This window comes from Nannobrachium achirus (genome assembly GCF_963921795.1).
Source record: "Nannobrachium achirus genome assembly, chromosome: 4".
Taxonomy (NCBI): Eukaryota; Metazoa; Chordata; class Actinopteri; order Myctophiformes; family Myctophidae; genus Nannobrachium; species Nannobrachium achirus.
Genome location: NC_137813.1, coordinates 9236826 through 9252863, shown reverse-complemented (window position 1 = coordinate 9252863; position 16038 = coordinate 9236826). Strand labels below are relative to the sequence as shown.

The following is a 16038-nucleotide window of genomic DNA, read 5'->3' as shown; positions in this document are numbered from 1 at the left end:
TGGGAACGTGTGGTGGGGCCATGAATGACAAAACGTGGTCTGTGGTGGAGTACGAAAATGTGTACAAGGGAACGCAAAGGTACTTCTGAATACTTGAGTGTATTTATAAAAAGAACCAGAACATTCAGTTGTGTGACAATTGACCACAGAGATTCCCAACTCCGAGAATAAGATTGTTATAAAGTGATACTCTACAGCGATAGAGTAGAACTCAATATATGCAAGACTGAGGCCATATTGATGACGTCTGTTGTTTCCTCATATATGTTTCCATTGTATCAAATACTGATATGTCCCTATCCTGTCACGTCATGTTGGTCTTTCATCATCATCAGCAGCAGCAGCAGCTGCAACGCTCATTTCACACGGGTGTGATTTTTTTTCCTAAGTCATGTTTATCTTAACACTGCTGTTTATCTTGTCGGCATGTTCTCAGCCAATCAGAATGCTTGTTACATTCAAGGTGATTTCTGCTTAAGTCAAGAAGTTGACTCAACAGCACTTTCTGCCTTAGTCATTTTTGGAATGTAACAAGCATCCTGATTTAGTCTGGGATCACTTCACTTTTCGAGGTTTGATCCGGTCGGGAGAGGAAACCACTTTACGTCATGTTGTAGTACTCAAAGGACTACAATTTGCCGGAACTATCAAACCGGATTCGGTTTTAACCCAAAATAATTCCCCTGTGCTCAATGACATGCTTTTAGGGCCTACCTAATAAACTCCTTGATGCGGCGTAGTTTTGCTTTTGAAAAATGTGTTTGGGATATGCATCTTTTATTCCAACTCGTAGTGACTGGAAAGACTACACTAGGCTACTCGAGCATTTAAACAGGGATTGGGGAAACAAACGGAGGTAACCAAATCAAAGCGACGCCGCTTCTTCTAGTGGTTTCCGCGTTGGGCGGAAACCAAACGGCCTGTTGTGAACGAACACCAGGCTTTCCCTCAGAAAGCCTGGTAGACGAGGTTAATCCTGATTGGCTTAGGCTTTAGGCAACAAGGCACAACGATGCAGAAGTGTCCAAAAAGTGAGTTAGGCAATTATGCTATGAGGCTAACGATACTCTGACTGGATCAGATGTACTCTGATCTGATGGGGGCCCTTAATGGCACATTGTCATTTCCAGATGGGGGTCCGCGGCCACATTCATTTAGAGGCCCTCGACATTGCACTAGGGCTGTCACGATTATGACATTTTTATGACATGACGATTAATTAAATTAATTAACAATTTAATTGTGTTTCTGTCGACAATTACTAGTTTGTCTTAATTTCTAGTTTGTCTTTTAGGCTTTGAATTTGGCAGATATGACACATAACCTAAATATACAAAGAAATGACTGACATATAACGTTATATTTAAAATAATAACATTGATAGTGGAAATAGACGATCTACAAGCTCATTGAGCTGCTATTTCCACTTTTTCATTTTTATGTTTGAAAATATATGAACATTATTCAACGATTATGACGATCATGAAAAGAATGATTGCGTTTATGTTAAATAATTGCGATTAGACGATGACGTAATAATTGTGACAGGCCTACATGCCACAGTTTGTGGGAAGCACAGTGATAAAGTGGACATTATATTGTTGTGCGTTCAGTGACGAGGCTTGCACCAGCGGGCAGCCCTGTGATAAAGTGAACATTATATTGTTGTATCTTCTTTGCAGTGACGAGGCTTGCACCAGCAGGCTGCCCAGTGATAAAGTGAACATTATATTGTTGTATTTTCTTTGCAGTGACGAGGCTTGCACCAGCAGGCAGCCCTGTGATAAAGTGGACATTATATGGTTGTGTTTTATTTTGCAGTGACGAGGCTTGCACCAGCGGGCAGCTGGTCATCGCCAGCAGAGAGAGCCAGTACAAGATCCTGCACTTCCACCACGCGGGGCTGGACAAGCTGGCCGAGGTGTTCCAGCAGTGGAAGTGCTGCCGCGAGACACAGCTCAAAGACCAGGTGGGAACGTTGGGAAGCTACCGTCGCTGAAACCTCATCATGTACTGTACAACAGTGGTTCTCAAACTATTCAGGCCGTGACCCTCAAAATAATAATCATATGTTAACTCACCCTGACGAGCACTAAGAGTTGAGGCATTACATTTTGTATAACACAGTTCTATTGTCACAATTTCTGCCTCTAATATTTGACAATTTGGCCAATGTTTAATTTGTCATTTTGGAGGTATTAAAGTGTCCTTAAATTGTCACTTTAGAAATGCGCCGATAACCTCTATACAGTACACTTAAACTTTATGTTGGTTTGTTTACTGTTGAGTGAGAAAACAATGTTGCACATTAAGTTAATCATCTGGGGACCCCTCCAAAATAATTTGGGGACCCCCCTGGGGGTCCCGACCCACAGTTTGAGAACCACTGATGTACAAGACTGTGTACTTCTGGAAAAATCAGGAAAAGAGGGGAAAACAACTAATGACCTGTGTTCCAATGAATCCAGTCAGTGTAGTTATTTATTTAGTCATGTCAAGTTATTTTTAATTTCATGTCTTCAATATTAATACAAACACTTAAACACTTTCAACCTGGCGTCCCCATGTTGGGGGCGTGTCAGTAATATTGTAGGAGAATAACATTTGTTTAATTTCTTTTCAGATTTTTGCACAAATAAGAGGCTCACCATGTGTCGCGGTGTTAAGTTGTGGACTTTAGTTCAGTTATTTTTGATTCTCTATTTGCGCTAATGACTGACTTGCTGACTTACTGACTGACACTCTCTCTATCCCTTCCTCCAATCTTTCTCTTTCTATATCCCCCCCCCCCCCTCTCTCTCTCTCTCTCTTCATTTCAGGATGTTTTATGTGCTTGTTTTTTATTTTGTTGTAAAAGCACGGGGCATTTTATTTTATGTTTTATGCAAGTGTGCAATATGAATAGACTGGGAATACAGTTCCTTCTGAAACTGCATGGGTGAAAAGTAAACACACACAAAGTATATTATGTACAGTAGAACATGTACACATCCCTCCATTTTCCATTCAGCTCAAGCCCAAGCAGTAATATAAATGGTTAGACAGAATTCATTTCCCGTCCCAGAGGAATTCACTGGAAACTGTTTGTTTTTAATACTTTTTTCAAAAATCTCAAAAAGTATACAAATTTTAAAGTACAAGCAATAATAACTGCCTAAAACAGAACAAGTTGAAGTTAGAAAGGAATTTCTAGCTCAAAGTATGTGGAAGTACTAATAGGATGCCCAAAAAGGTGGGCGGAACAAAGAACAAAGATGAATTGAGGACGACGTGTGTGTGCTCGATAAAGCGAGGCCACAATAAACGGCCTTCTCCTCTGTGCCCCCCCCCCCCCCCCCTCCCACCAGGTGTCTGATGAGAAGTCGTGCATGCAGTTCTCCATCCGCCGGCCCACCCTGCCCTCTGCCGAGACCCACCCAGAGGAGAAGCTGTACCGCAGGCTGGATGTCCCCGCCTGGCTGAGACACCTCAACCACAGCGGCCAGGTGGAGGAGGAGTACAAGCTACGCAAGGTACTCTCCCAAGTAAAAGTATCAAAACTGCAATGTAGAAGTACTCTGTTATGGTGCATTCAAACCTGAAGAGATACACTTGTTTCTAGTCGCTTCAATCGCTTCACTTTGGTCGCGCTGGTCAGCGCTGGAAAAATATTGTGTCCCGTCGGAATCCAGGCGAAACACCCGGGAAAAAAGTGAGTCCCAAAACCAAACACCCAAAACATTTCCCTGTCTCCAGACAACATCAACGCTGTTTGGCTGTTATATTATGTCTTATTTCACAAGTTTTGTACTATAAAAATATTTTGAAAATAGATCATGTGAGCTTGTAGATCGTCTATTTTCAAAGTAGGGCTGAAGTGGTTAATGTATGTTTAGTAATAAAAACCTAAATCTAAAGATCAACTATTAATTGTAGTAAAAGTACAATATTCTCCTCAGATATGTAGTGGAGTAACACACTCCCATGTGAAAATTGTTAGGATTTAGAAGGTTCTTGGGTTGTAATGGGTTAATACAAAATGTACAAAAGTACAATATGTTTATGCTTGAGCTGGTTATCCAGTGTGTCACCGTGTCCACTTTGTATTCTTCCTTTCAGTCTGTCGTCATGTGCTGTATATTTTGGAACTCATCTCGAAAGTGAGACCTCTTGATTGCGTAGCTTTCGGTTTTAATCAGCACCTGGGCTCTGAACAACGATAACACGGCCCTCTCTGAGCCGCGGAGTGGTTTCTGTTTTGGACGTTCTGAGTCATCTGAGCGCTTTGGGAACGGGTTCACACTCCAGTTCTAAACCACAAGGCTGACAATGACTCAGCAGCAGTTTACACCATGAGAAAAGAGCTTAATCTTCTCCTTGCGTTCCTACAAAGTGCCACGAGGGTCACGCTAGTTCAGTACGCAACATGCTATATGCCAAGGAGGAGCCAGACCTCAGAGTGGTCCAGGGGTAGGGATGGGACGATATGAAAATGTCACATCACGATTATTGTGATAAAAGAAATCGTGATTTACGATATTATCGCGATAATCAAAATCCATTATTCTGGTTTGCCAAAAAATAGCCGATCTACAAGGTAACAACGCGTCGCAACGTGACGCGTTGTGAGCTTGTAGATCAGCTATTTTTGGCAAAGACATTTGATAGAGAGTGGAAAAAAAGTCTGTATCAAGTATGTATATTATAAGTACCTTTTACCAATTATAGAGGGTTTAAGTGGTACCGGATATGCAGCTTGGCAAATAAAAGGTGAATTTATCCCAGTGCATGACGGAGGACGATATCACGATAAATGAAATCTCCACGATACGATGAACGCGAGTGTTTTTTTATCACGATAAACGATAATATCGCATATCGTCCCATCCCTATTCAGGGGTGGCTCAGAATACCTTGATAATATTTGGAATTAATCAATATCACTTCAGTTTAAACACTTATACTTAGTAAAACGTGACTCAGTTGCACTGCACTTGGTGCGATCTTTGTCAGCCTACAATAGTAAACCAATTCTCTTCAACAAAAATAGACGATCTACAAGCTCACAGCGTGTCACAGCGCGACGCGTTGTAATCTCCTCCCATCAGAACCAAGGTTATGGGGCGCCCGCTGGCCTACTGGTCCAGGCTAGTGTTGTCAAAAATATCTATTTATCGAAAAGTATCGATTTTGAATATAGTATCGATTTTCAATATGACTTTTCCATAGTTTCAATAATATCGATATCGATAATATCGATAATATTGATCAGTTTTTACCTCTCTCGTCATTCATTTTATGTGTCCTTCCTACTTTGGCTTATTCCTAGTTATTTTAAAGGCCTATTTGTACTTAGAATGTGAAAAAATCAAAGGCAGGCCATTAAAAAGTGCACTACCATCTACCCCAAGAGGTTCTGTATTTTTCTTTAAATAAAAATAAACACTTTTGCACTGAAATCGCTTTGGTTGCGTGGTATCGAAAATGGTATTGAGTATCGAAATGTTTCAAAATATCGTATCGAAGTTAGAAATCCAGTATCGTGACAAGCCTAGTCCAGGCGCATACCACATAGGCTCTGATGTATGACCGCGTGTCGCGGGTTCGAGTCCCGATCCCGATGATCTTTGCTGCGTGTCACTCCCCATCTCTCTCCCCATTTCCTGTCAGTCTACTGTCCTATCAATAAGGGCATAAAACCCCACAAAATAACATTTAATAAAAGGAGGAAAAAAAATAAAAACAAGGTTATCATAGCTCTCCATTATCTTTGCCAGGCTGGACAGCCCAAGCCAAGGCCAGGTGACCTGGGCCGGGCATTATGTTTTCACCCATGTCTGTCTGTCTGTCTGTGAACAGTTGGGCTCCGGCGCCACTGTAATGATCAGCGTGAAACTTTGCACACACACACACACACCAAAACCTTTCAAATTGACCTCATGTTGGCGGACTTGGCGCTATTACATTTTGCCCACTTAGGAGACCATTTGTAGGATTCGTGTACCATTTTCTTTTTCACCTCTAGTGGTTTCTGGTTTTATTGTAGGTTTCTTTTGTGTTAACCGTCGCGCCCCCTCGCTCTGCAGGCCATCTTCTTCGGCGGCATTGACCCGTCCATCCGCGGCGAGGTGTGGCCCTTCCTGCTGCATTACTACAGCTGTGACTCCACCTCGCAGGAGAGAGAGGCCTGGAGGCTGCAGAAACGCTCGCACTACCACGACATACAGCAGAGGAGGTGAGTCTTATTATTATCCACTACCTCCACATCCATCTTATTATCCACTACCACCACCTCCAACAGAGGAGGTGAGTCTTATTATTATCCACTACCACCACATCCAACAGAGGAGGTGAGTCTTATTATCCACTACCACCACATCCAACAGAGGAGGTGAGTCTTATTATCCACTAGCACCACATCCACCAGAGGAGGTGAGTCTGAGACCAGGGCTTCACACAAGCCCAGGGGTGCATCAGGATACTTGGGCAATATTTGGAATTTATCAATGTCACGTCAGTGTGCCGCGGCAACCATGCCTATGTGGCGATGCCTATGTGGTATGCGCCTTGACCAGTAGGCCACCCGACGCCCCAATGTCACGTCAGTTTAACCACTTCAAGCGGGCACCGTGCACGATAAAGATAACAAATATCGCTTTAAAAATCGTTCTCAACTGAAGTGGACACACCACAGCGATAACGTGAATGCAGAGGGAATTTCACTTAGAGTTGCACTGTTCTTGGTGCGGTCTTTTCCAGCATACAAGTTCCTTCACCAAAAATAGCAGATCTACAAGCTCACATTTTGTTGCGACCGTCAGGGAGCAGTTTACTATGAAAACCTCCACCGGCCGTCCGTCCGTCGGTCGGTCACACGTCACACGTCACACCTTTGCCCTGCTCATATCTCCGCATCAGTATATAGGGCTTGTTTGTTTATTCTATGACATCACGCCACATCATCAGCTGTGGACTCTGTGATGTCATCGTATCGCATCAGTATATAGGGCTTGTTTGTTTATTGTATGACATCACGCCACATCATCAGCTGTGGACTCTGTGATGTCATCGTATCTCCATATATGGCCATCTCCGTATATGTAGATATAAGTCGTCCATGCCCAAGTATGGGCTGGTGAGGTCAGACTTTGTGTGATGCGTAGGTTATCTCCATATATGGAGATTCAACATTCCAGGTGTAACTATGGCTACCCGTATGACGTGAGAGGTGGAGGTTGTGATATTTGTGGAGATAAGCGACCAACGGTCGCTTATCTCCCGATTAGGGAGTCTTACTGGTTGTGAGCTTGTTCTGAATGTTCCTCCCAGAATAGGAATCACTTTGTAGTTTTCTATTCTGATCGTTGCCGTGTAAACGTGGCCTTAGAGAGAGAGAGACAGAGACGGAGAGAAAGAGGTACAAACAATAGCAGCAACAATAGTAAAACTATGATGACGGAAATAACAATAATACGAGCAATAGCAACAGCAGTAGTAATCCCACTACCATGACACACAGCAGAGAGAGGTGGAGGCATGGTGGAGCAGGGAGGAGATGGAGAGAGAGAGAGAGAGAGAGAGAGAGAGAGACAGACAGAAAGAAAGAGAGACGGACGGACGGGTGCATCTCTCCATTCCGACAGGTCTCCTTTCCGACAGACACTAACCCCATCTCTTACCCTAACCCTAACCTTAACCTCTATGGCAGGGGTTTTCAAAGTGGGTGACGGGGCAGAGAGAGAGAGAGAGAACCAGAATAAAAAGATCAGTGCATTGGAAGCGACTCGGCTGAGAACAGCCTGACAGAGACGTGTTGCTGTTGTGACATGATGTGATGAAACTGATAATACTCTCACTCTACTGCCTGCAGTGATGGCTGCCACGCACACACACACACACATGCACACGCGTTTGCATTGCTATACTTGCGAGGTCCACATCTTAAGAAAGCAATTTTATGAATACCTTGTATTTGTTTTGTTTTTTTAACTGAAGCTAAAATAGCTGATCTACAAGCTTGCAGATCGGCTATTTTCAGAGTGTGACACCGCGGTGTAACTGGGTATAAATCTGCTCAAACCTAACCCCTAAATCTAATCTCTAAATGCATAATCCTTATCCAAACTGGAAATCGTAATCCTTATTGTAAACATAACTCCAAATATATTATAAATTTTTTTAAACCATAAAAAAAAAGAAAAAAGAAAAAAAAAACATTTATCTTGTAAGGGCCAGGAAAATTATCCTCACAATGTTTATTTAAGAATTTATATTATACTTGTGGGGGCATTAACACCCTCATGAGTATAGATTGCTAGACGTGCCATTCTGCTTAAATGGAAAGATGCTGTCCCGCCTGGGCTTAATCAGTGGCTTTGCACTGTGATGTCCTGTCTGGAGCTGGAGATGCTGAGGTTCTCAATTGCTGGCTCTGAAAAGAAATTCTATAAGACTTGGAGCCCTTTTATGATGTTCTACCGTAATACCCAAATGGCGTAGTGTGGCGCTTACCTGCTCTGACCAACCCAACACGTAGCAAGTTCTGAATATCTATTCCGCTTTCTTCTTACTTTCTCTCTTTTCTCTGTACTAATTTTTATTTTTTATTTCTTGTTTTATTGAATCTGGTGTGCAACCGTCCTGGGGATTGAGGGTGGGGGGAGGGGGGATAGGGGTCGGGTTTTGGTCTCTCTCATAATGATGTACTCAGAGATATCTACATGTGATGATGTATTTTTTTATTGAGATTGTCTACCTGCCTCTGGGCTATTTCTATGTGAAAAATATAATAAAAAGATTTGAAAAAGAAAGTAATGCAATGCACACACAAACATACTCGCACGCATACACACACACACACACGTTGCATTAAACCATATGTGAAGTGTTCTGCGGCTTTGTCTCCGTGGCGGGGAGCGGAGCAATCAATAGGGCCAATCAGACGGAGGTGTTAAAGGGAGAGAGAGGCGTGCGGGGTGTGAATTAACAGCTCTGTGGGGAATAAACATGTCAGCGCTTATCAGATCATATTCTCACATCAATAGGAACACACACACACACACACACACACACACACACACACACACCGCACCCCGCTTATATCTATGCTCACCCTGGAGTCTGTCAGTCTTCCTGTGTGTGTGCGCGCGCCACACACAACCCTGCGTGCGCGCCCTTGAGTCTGTACACACGTGCACGTTTTCTCACATAGCAACCACAGCTCTCGGTCGGTGATGAATCTCCTCGCAGTCAGGTGGAAACCTTGGATGTCCAAAAACGTTGGACATATGAGGTTGCTTTTCAGAAAATGGGGGGGATTCCTATTAGGCCTGTCACAATGACTACATAGGCCTAATCGTATAATCGCAAATATTTGACATAATCGCAATTTGTCATCGTCGCCATAATGGTTTACATGTTGAAACATTTTCATATATTTTCAAACATTTTCAAAAATGGTGGAAATAGACGATCTACATGCGACACGTTGTGAGCCAGCAGATCGGCTATTTCCACTATCGATGTTCTTTTTTTAAGTATAAAGTTGTCGAATATGTCAGTCATAAATAAACAAAGTGTATTTATCTTATGTGTCATATCTGCCATGTGCAACTTCAAAGTCTACAAGCCAAACAGAAATGTAATTGTCAACGGCAAAATCACCATTAAATCGTTAATTACAATTATTTTAGTGGCAGTTATTCCAAACCTCAAGCTATTTCTTCTATTCTAGTTGCTTCTATCGCTTCACTTTGGTCGCGCGGATCCGCGTTGGTTAAAAAAATCATGTCCCGTTGGAATCAAGGCGAAACACCCAGAAAAAAGGGAGTCCCAACTCCAGACACCAAAAACATGTCCGTGTCTCCAGACAACATCAACACTGATTGGCTGTCAGGACGCGATGGGTGGAGTGGGGGTGAAGCGAAGGTCGCTTCAGTTGGATTTTTCCAAGTGGGGTGAAGATATGAGGCGACCGTTCGCGCTCGGTCGCACGTTGTCTCGTCTTTGCATTCACTTTGTATGTAATCGCGCCGCTCGAACCATCCAGGTTTGAACCCAGCTTTAGAGTCTAAAGCAGGGGTCTTCAACAGGGGGTCCGGGACCCCTAGGGGGTCCTCAGAGTTACTACAGGGGGTCCTCCAAATCTTTGAGTGATAGAAACTTAACTATGAAATTAACCACTTGAACCCTATAGTGTCCTTATTCTGAGAACTTTAGCCAAAGCTTGTAGATCGGCTATTTTTGGCAAAGACCTTTGGTGTAGACTAAGCAGACTAAGTACAGAGTGAAAGGTCAAGTGTATTAAGTATTGAATTTTCAAGTGGTTAATTCTGAAAACACAAATTGACATGAACCCAAAATACACTGATGATCAATCGCGCTGTCAAACAATGAAACTATATGGAATATATGGTTGTGGGGGTCCCTGCTTCATCTCTCTCTCAACTAAGGGGTCCTTGGCATAAAAACGTTGAAGACCCCTGGTCTAAAGCAATGATTGGCTAATATCAGTTATAATTTTTTTTTAAATAACACATTTTGTTTTAACCAAATAAATCACTTGGCCTACCTTTAATTCAGCACAAAAACACAAACGAAAGCACATTAATAGTAGGGATGTGTGGACATACAAGGTTTCTGTGTGAAAGCAGCGCACTATGCTAATGAGGCAGGTTTCAGCTGTATGTCTTATTAACATGTTGAATACATGAGTGGTCCCTCGTTAAGCGCGGTCATTAAAGGCCCTGCTTTGACCGTGATGTGGATTCCTATAAAAGCACTCAGCTTGAACCCTCCCCCCAGGGCTGGTCATTAGGACTGAGGATACATCCAGTCATACCAGCTCAATGCCTGGTGCTTAGAGCAGGGTTCCCAAGGTGGGTGCTGTGGCACCCTAGGGTGCTGTGATGCCAGTCCAGGGGTGATGCAGAATAATCTGATAACATTTGGAATTCATCACTAAATCAATATCACTTCACCTTGGCTTGCTTAGTAAAACAGACCTGATTTGCACTGTACTTGACAAGTTCTTTTTCCGCCTAAGGCCAACTCTCTTCACCAAAAATAGCAGATCTACAAGCTCACAATGCTTCACGTTGTGATGTGTTGTGAGCTTGTAGATCGTCTATTTTTGGTGAACCTTCCCCCCCCCCCCCCAGAATAGGGATGCGGGGGATCAAGTGGTTAAACGTGAAGTATAAAGTTATGTTCTGCCAGTTCTGTTGGAAACGGACATTTCTCTGTGACATAGCCTTTCCGTATCTCAAGTGGAAAAACTTGCATATTTATGTCGCGTAATAGGATGTAAGATTCAAAACATGTACAGTGTAATTCAGTGGTGCCATGGATGAGATTTATGAGAAGGTTATTTATTTACAGGGGTGACCTGAGTCAAAAAAGATTGAAACCCCCTGGGTTAGAGTGTCCACCCTTAGGTATGATGCCATTGAAGAAGAAGATTGATTGATTGAAGAATTTATTAGAAGTTCGCATAGAAAAAGGTACAGTTTAATGACGGTACAGTTCACTGGTACACGGTCAACTAAAAGGAGATCCTAGGAAAGCACTTGGCTTATTTACACAGGAAACCATTGAAGTATCTCATGTAACATTGGATTACAGACGGATCGAACACAGTACTATGCAGTAGATATAGTAAATAAAAATTAAATAAACAGTGCAAAAAATAGATACAGTAGGTAAATACAAAGAAGGGTCAGGGGAGGCTGGGCTAGGTTTGTTATTTGCCGCCTGTAAGTGTTTTTTCAGTAGTAGTAGCTGGCATGGTTCTCAGTGTATCTTGGTTGTAGTAGTAGCTGGCATGGTTCTCAGTGTATGAGGCGGTCCTTGCAGATGTCAGGGGCTCCGCTGTATGGTGGAGAGACAGCCCTATAGTGGATGGTGTCACTCATGCGTGGAAGTGGAGAGAAGCTTCCACTGAGCTGTCTTAACTGTGTCTTCTATAACTACTCTGCTGGAGTACAACTGGAGTGTACCAGACTGTACTGCAGCGTGTGACCTACTTACTGGAACATACTTGGCAATAAAGTGCTCCTGGATTTTGTAAACTTTCTCTCGTTTTCTCCCAGTTTAGCCGATTTCCCAATACCCTCCCACCCCCACACCCAATGTATTCTAGTACTCCGACTCCCCTTGTCACTGCTTAGAACTTAGAGAGAGCGAGCACAGACAAGCACCATGTGTCCTCCGTTATGACGTGCGTGCCGCGCCGTGACGGCTGCCTCTTATCACCTGACGGCGGTGACGAGTTTCACCTCCCTGGTTCCTTCCACCACACATGGAGAGGAACATGCTATACAGTACCTGGAAAAGAAGAAGAAAAAAAAAAGACCTGCTAAGAATAAGCCGGTGCCTGTATCCATGTATCTGTGTCCTTCTCCTGTTTCAATTCCTGATGAAGACCTGTTGATCGAAACGGTGTCGCGATAAAATATTAGAGCTCATATTCTTACCAAGTGCACAGACTTTATTTTCATTTAATGTGAACTGTTGTTGGTCCTGAACCAGGGTACTTGGATAAGTAAGCCTTTCCGAGCCATGCAGCCATATAGGACAGGAGCCTATCTCCCGTTTTTGTGGCGTGAGGCGGCTTGATTTACAAGTGCATCCCTACGTTGTAAATAAATAAACAATAAGCCATCGTTCATCACAAAATGAATCAGGGGAGTTCAGCTCATGTAATTATAAAAAAGCGTCCCACATCTTACTGAACTTCTTCAGGGAGACACCCAGTAAGACCTGATTCTTTCCAATGTAACATAGTTACTGTCACTAAATGAGTCCCCCCAGGAATCCGCGGAGAAAAAGTCTTGATTCTGCGAAGAACAATCCTGATTCTGCGGAATTCTGCGGAGAACAATTCTTGATTCCGCGGACATTAAAAAACAACCTAAAATTACCAGTTATCAAGCTAAAAATGATATAGTTCTAATAATCAAGTAGAACCCTTCATGAATAAATTATTAGCTACAATTAATTGTAATTAGTGGTTAGAATAATAAAATATTCGAATAATCATTTTTGAGAATACAAATCTGATATTAAATCTATTATTTTTGTAATTGTTATTGTTTTTAATAATTACTTTCTATTGCAAAGACTATATATATTCATCCAAACCATGCCCATAGTAACCACATTTTAGAGGATAGCCTACCTACTACCTAGTATGGGTGTAATACAGTATATATTTATTCTCTTCTGCATTAGCATTGTTATTGCCAGGCATAGAGAGGAACTATAGTTCAGGTCAGGACACAGTTTCTGTCAGGAATGTGGAGACAGTGGGACCATCCAGTGTCAGTGCAACTAGCAGGAAATAAGCTAAGCTATTCCCCCAGGCTCTGCATGAGGTGGCCACTGGACAGACCATGTACACATGACTACTCCCGCCGCTCTGCCGTCACTCGCGACTGTTATTCCGCGGACGTCAGAAAAGTCAGCGAATGGCCGAGAAATCCGCGGGTGGTCGCGATTTCCGCGATAAATTCCGTGAACGCGGAATCGCGGATTCCTGGAGGGACTACTAAATAGCCGATCTACAAACTCACAACGTGTCTATGTAGATCAGCAAGTTAAACACATTTTAAAATGTTTTACAAAATAGTAAAAAATAAGGCAAAGAGGTTTAGGGATAAGGGGTAAGGCATTGGGGAAAATATAGCTGTAAATGTGTGAGGGGTGTGTAGGAGATTTCCACTCAACTCATTGATTGATACGAAAAAGCGTTGACTTTCACGGTTGCCTGTCACGGTTGCCTGTCACGATTTTCTTACCTTTTTAAAGTGGGCGCGTGCGTGTCCATCGTGCAGCGATCCGAGTGCACGCCGTGGTCCGTCCGCGATTACAAAAGAGCCCTTCTCAATCCATGCTAGCGTTGCTGAGCTCGGAGCAGTGTTGTGTAACAAGGAAGTAAACACAGCAGGAAGTGCTCGCAGAGACACATGTGGTTCCGGACAAAAAAATGCAGATCCGGTTCCGCTTCAGGTCCCAAACAGGAAGCACTATCTTTGGGGCACTCCGGCGATCCGATTTAGTTTTGAACCAAATCTAATTAATCTAAACTCTGGAAAATCGGGCCTCGGCACGCAGAGACATCGGGAATAACTCGGGGGGGAAACTCGGGCCTTGGCAATCAATGAGTTAAGCAATATCAACCGTCGAACTCTGGCTAATAAGGTAACAAAGGCTATAAAGGCTGCCTGCCTCCAAGGAAGAGAATGACATTGTAGGAGGGATTCTAACATGGCTGTGATCAAGGGAGAGAGAGAGTCATCAACACACAGGTGTGTCTCGAGGGAGTGTCCAACCACATAAACACTGGGACTCAACAGTTGCTTGGCATTGCATCAGGTGTTGTACGTGTTCTGTTCCTGCTGGGACCAGCGCTGGAAAAATAAACACTTCAATTAATTGTTTATTTCATTTATATACTGTATTAAGTGTCTTTGTTGCTGGAAGATCCCTGGCAGATTTTAATGATTGATTGATTGATTAACCATTTAGAGTTTTTAATATAGCACCTTTTCTTAATAAAGTTGGTTCCTTTTCGTTTATGTAAAGTGGCTTTGGGCTATCATTGATTGATTGATTGATAATTGATCAATTTGTTAATTTAATACTTTATTAACACGTTTTGAAGCGGTAGAGCAGTACAGTTACACAAACTCTGCTAATGAGGATAACACAAAACGCTCCAGAGGGACTTGAGTTTCCATTATGGTCCATTTTAGTCAAGTCATCATCAAAGACATACAGTACATAATACAAGACAGACATATCAGCAACAACACTAAAAGAAATAGTATAGATATAGTTACAGAAACAAAGTGGGGCAGGGGGTGGTGGGTTGTTTTTATGATGTTGAAGAGAATCAAAAATTAAAGAGGGTTTTGTTGTCGCTCACTCATAACAGCTACGAGCAGCGAAATGTTCCAGAAAATCAGTGTCGTGTTTACAGTCACCTTTTCAGGGACTGTACAAACTTCAGGCTGCGAGCTTGTAGATCTGCTTTTTTCTTTAAATTGTGAAAATGGGGGCATGTCTTTGAATATGTTTGACCCGATTCTATAATGTCTTCTAAATCCTGGTTCTCAAAGATTTGGAAAAGTAACGGTTTTGGACATTTCCACAAGTATTTACTATCAGCAAGTGATGGACAGTAATAAAGTCCATTTACTTGCATCTGTACATTACTTGAGTTTTTGTATTTTTTGATACTCCACAAAAGAAAAGTATTGTACTTTTGACTACTGAATGACTACGAAGGGGAATATAGTGGAAAATAAATGCTCTACAGGTTCTCAACGAAGCTCTTATGAGCTTGTAGATTTGCCATTTTTACTATTATTTATTGCAACCGTAGGTCGCAGTTTACTATCGGAACCTTCACAGCTTGTCCGTATCTGTCCAACGTCTGTACGGGTAACGCCTGACACTGGTTCCCCTGACACATCACTGTGACATCACAGGTGAGAGCACAGTGATGTCAGAAACTCAGAGCAGAGATCGCCATATATGGGCATAAAAGGGATTGTATCCCAGATGATGACCTGTTAGGAGGACCACACTAACAGAATCCACATATGGCCAAGACAGTAAGACAGATGGTGGCTTTTGCCCTTTGGCGTCTTACTGGTGTATATATATATAAGATTTTGTTGAAGTTGGTTGTAATTTGTAACACTTACTGTAAGTATTTTTTAAGCATGTACTTTTTGAACGCTTGAGTATAATGTTTAAGCACTCCAGTATATTTGACCAGGACTATCTATTACTTAGAATGGAGTACTGGTGGTTGAGTGCTTTGGGCCGCCACAGGGGATATACACCGATCAAGTCAGTGAGTCATGATTCGACACACAGGTGCGCGTCTCGGGGGAGTGTCCAACCACATAAACACAACCCAGGTGTGCGTCTCGGGGGAGTGTCCAACCACGTAAACACTCGGGGGAGTATCTCGGGGGAGTGTCCAACCACATAAACACAACACAGGGTCATGGAACGTAACGGTTACGTGGCGTTGCATCAGGTGTGTAC

General features: G+C 42.7%; 1 protein-coding gene across 7 annotated transcripts in view; it reads left to right on the top strand.

Annotated features, from left to right (window-relative positions):
- The window catches only part of tbc1d16 (TBC1 domain family, member 16), a gene marked incomplete at both ends in the record, with an annotated part of 94466 nt that overhangs the window by 55522 nt on the left and 22906 nt on the right, over positions 1-16038 (top strand). For all 7 annotated transcript variants that reach the window (XM_080725047.1, XM_080725041.1, XM_080725043.1 and 4 more), the window contains 3 exons: positions 1822-1969; positions 3348-3512; positions 6066-6214. In XM_080725047.1, the coding sequence (XP_080581173.1) occupies positions 1822-1969; positions 3348-3512; positions 6066-6214 (462 nt within the window). The remainder of the gene's footprint in view (positions 1-1821; positions 1970-3347; positions 3513-6065; positions 6215-16038) is intronic.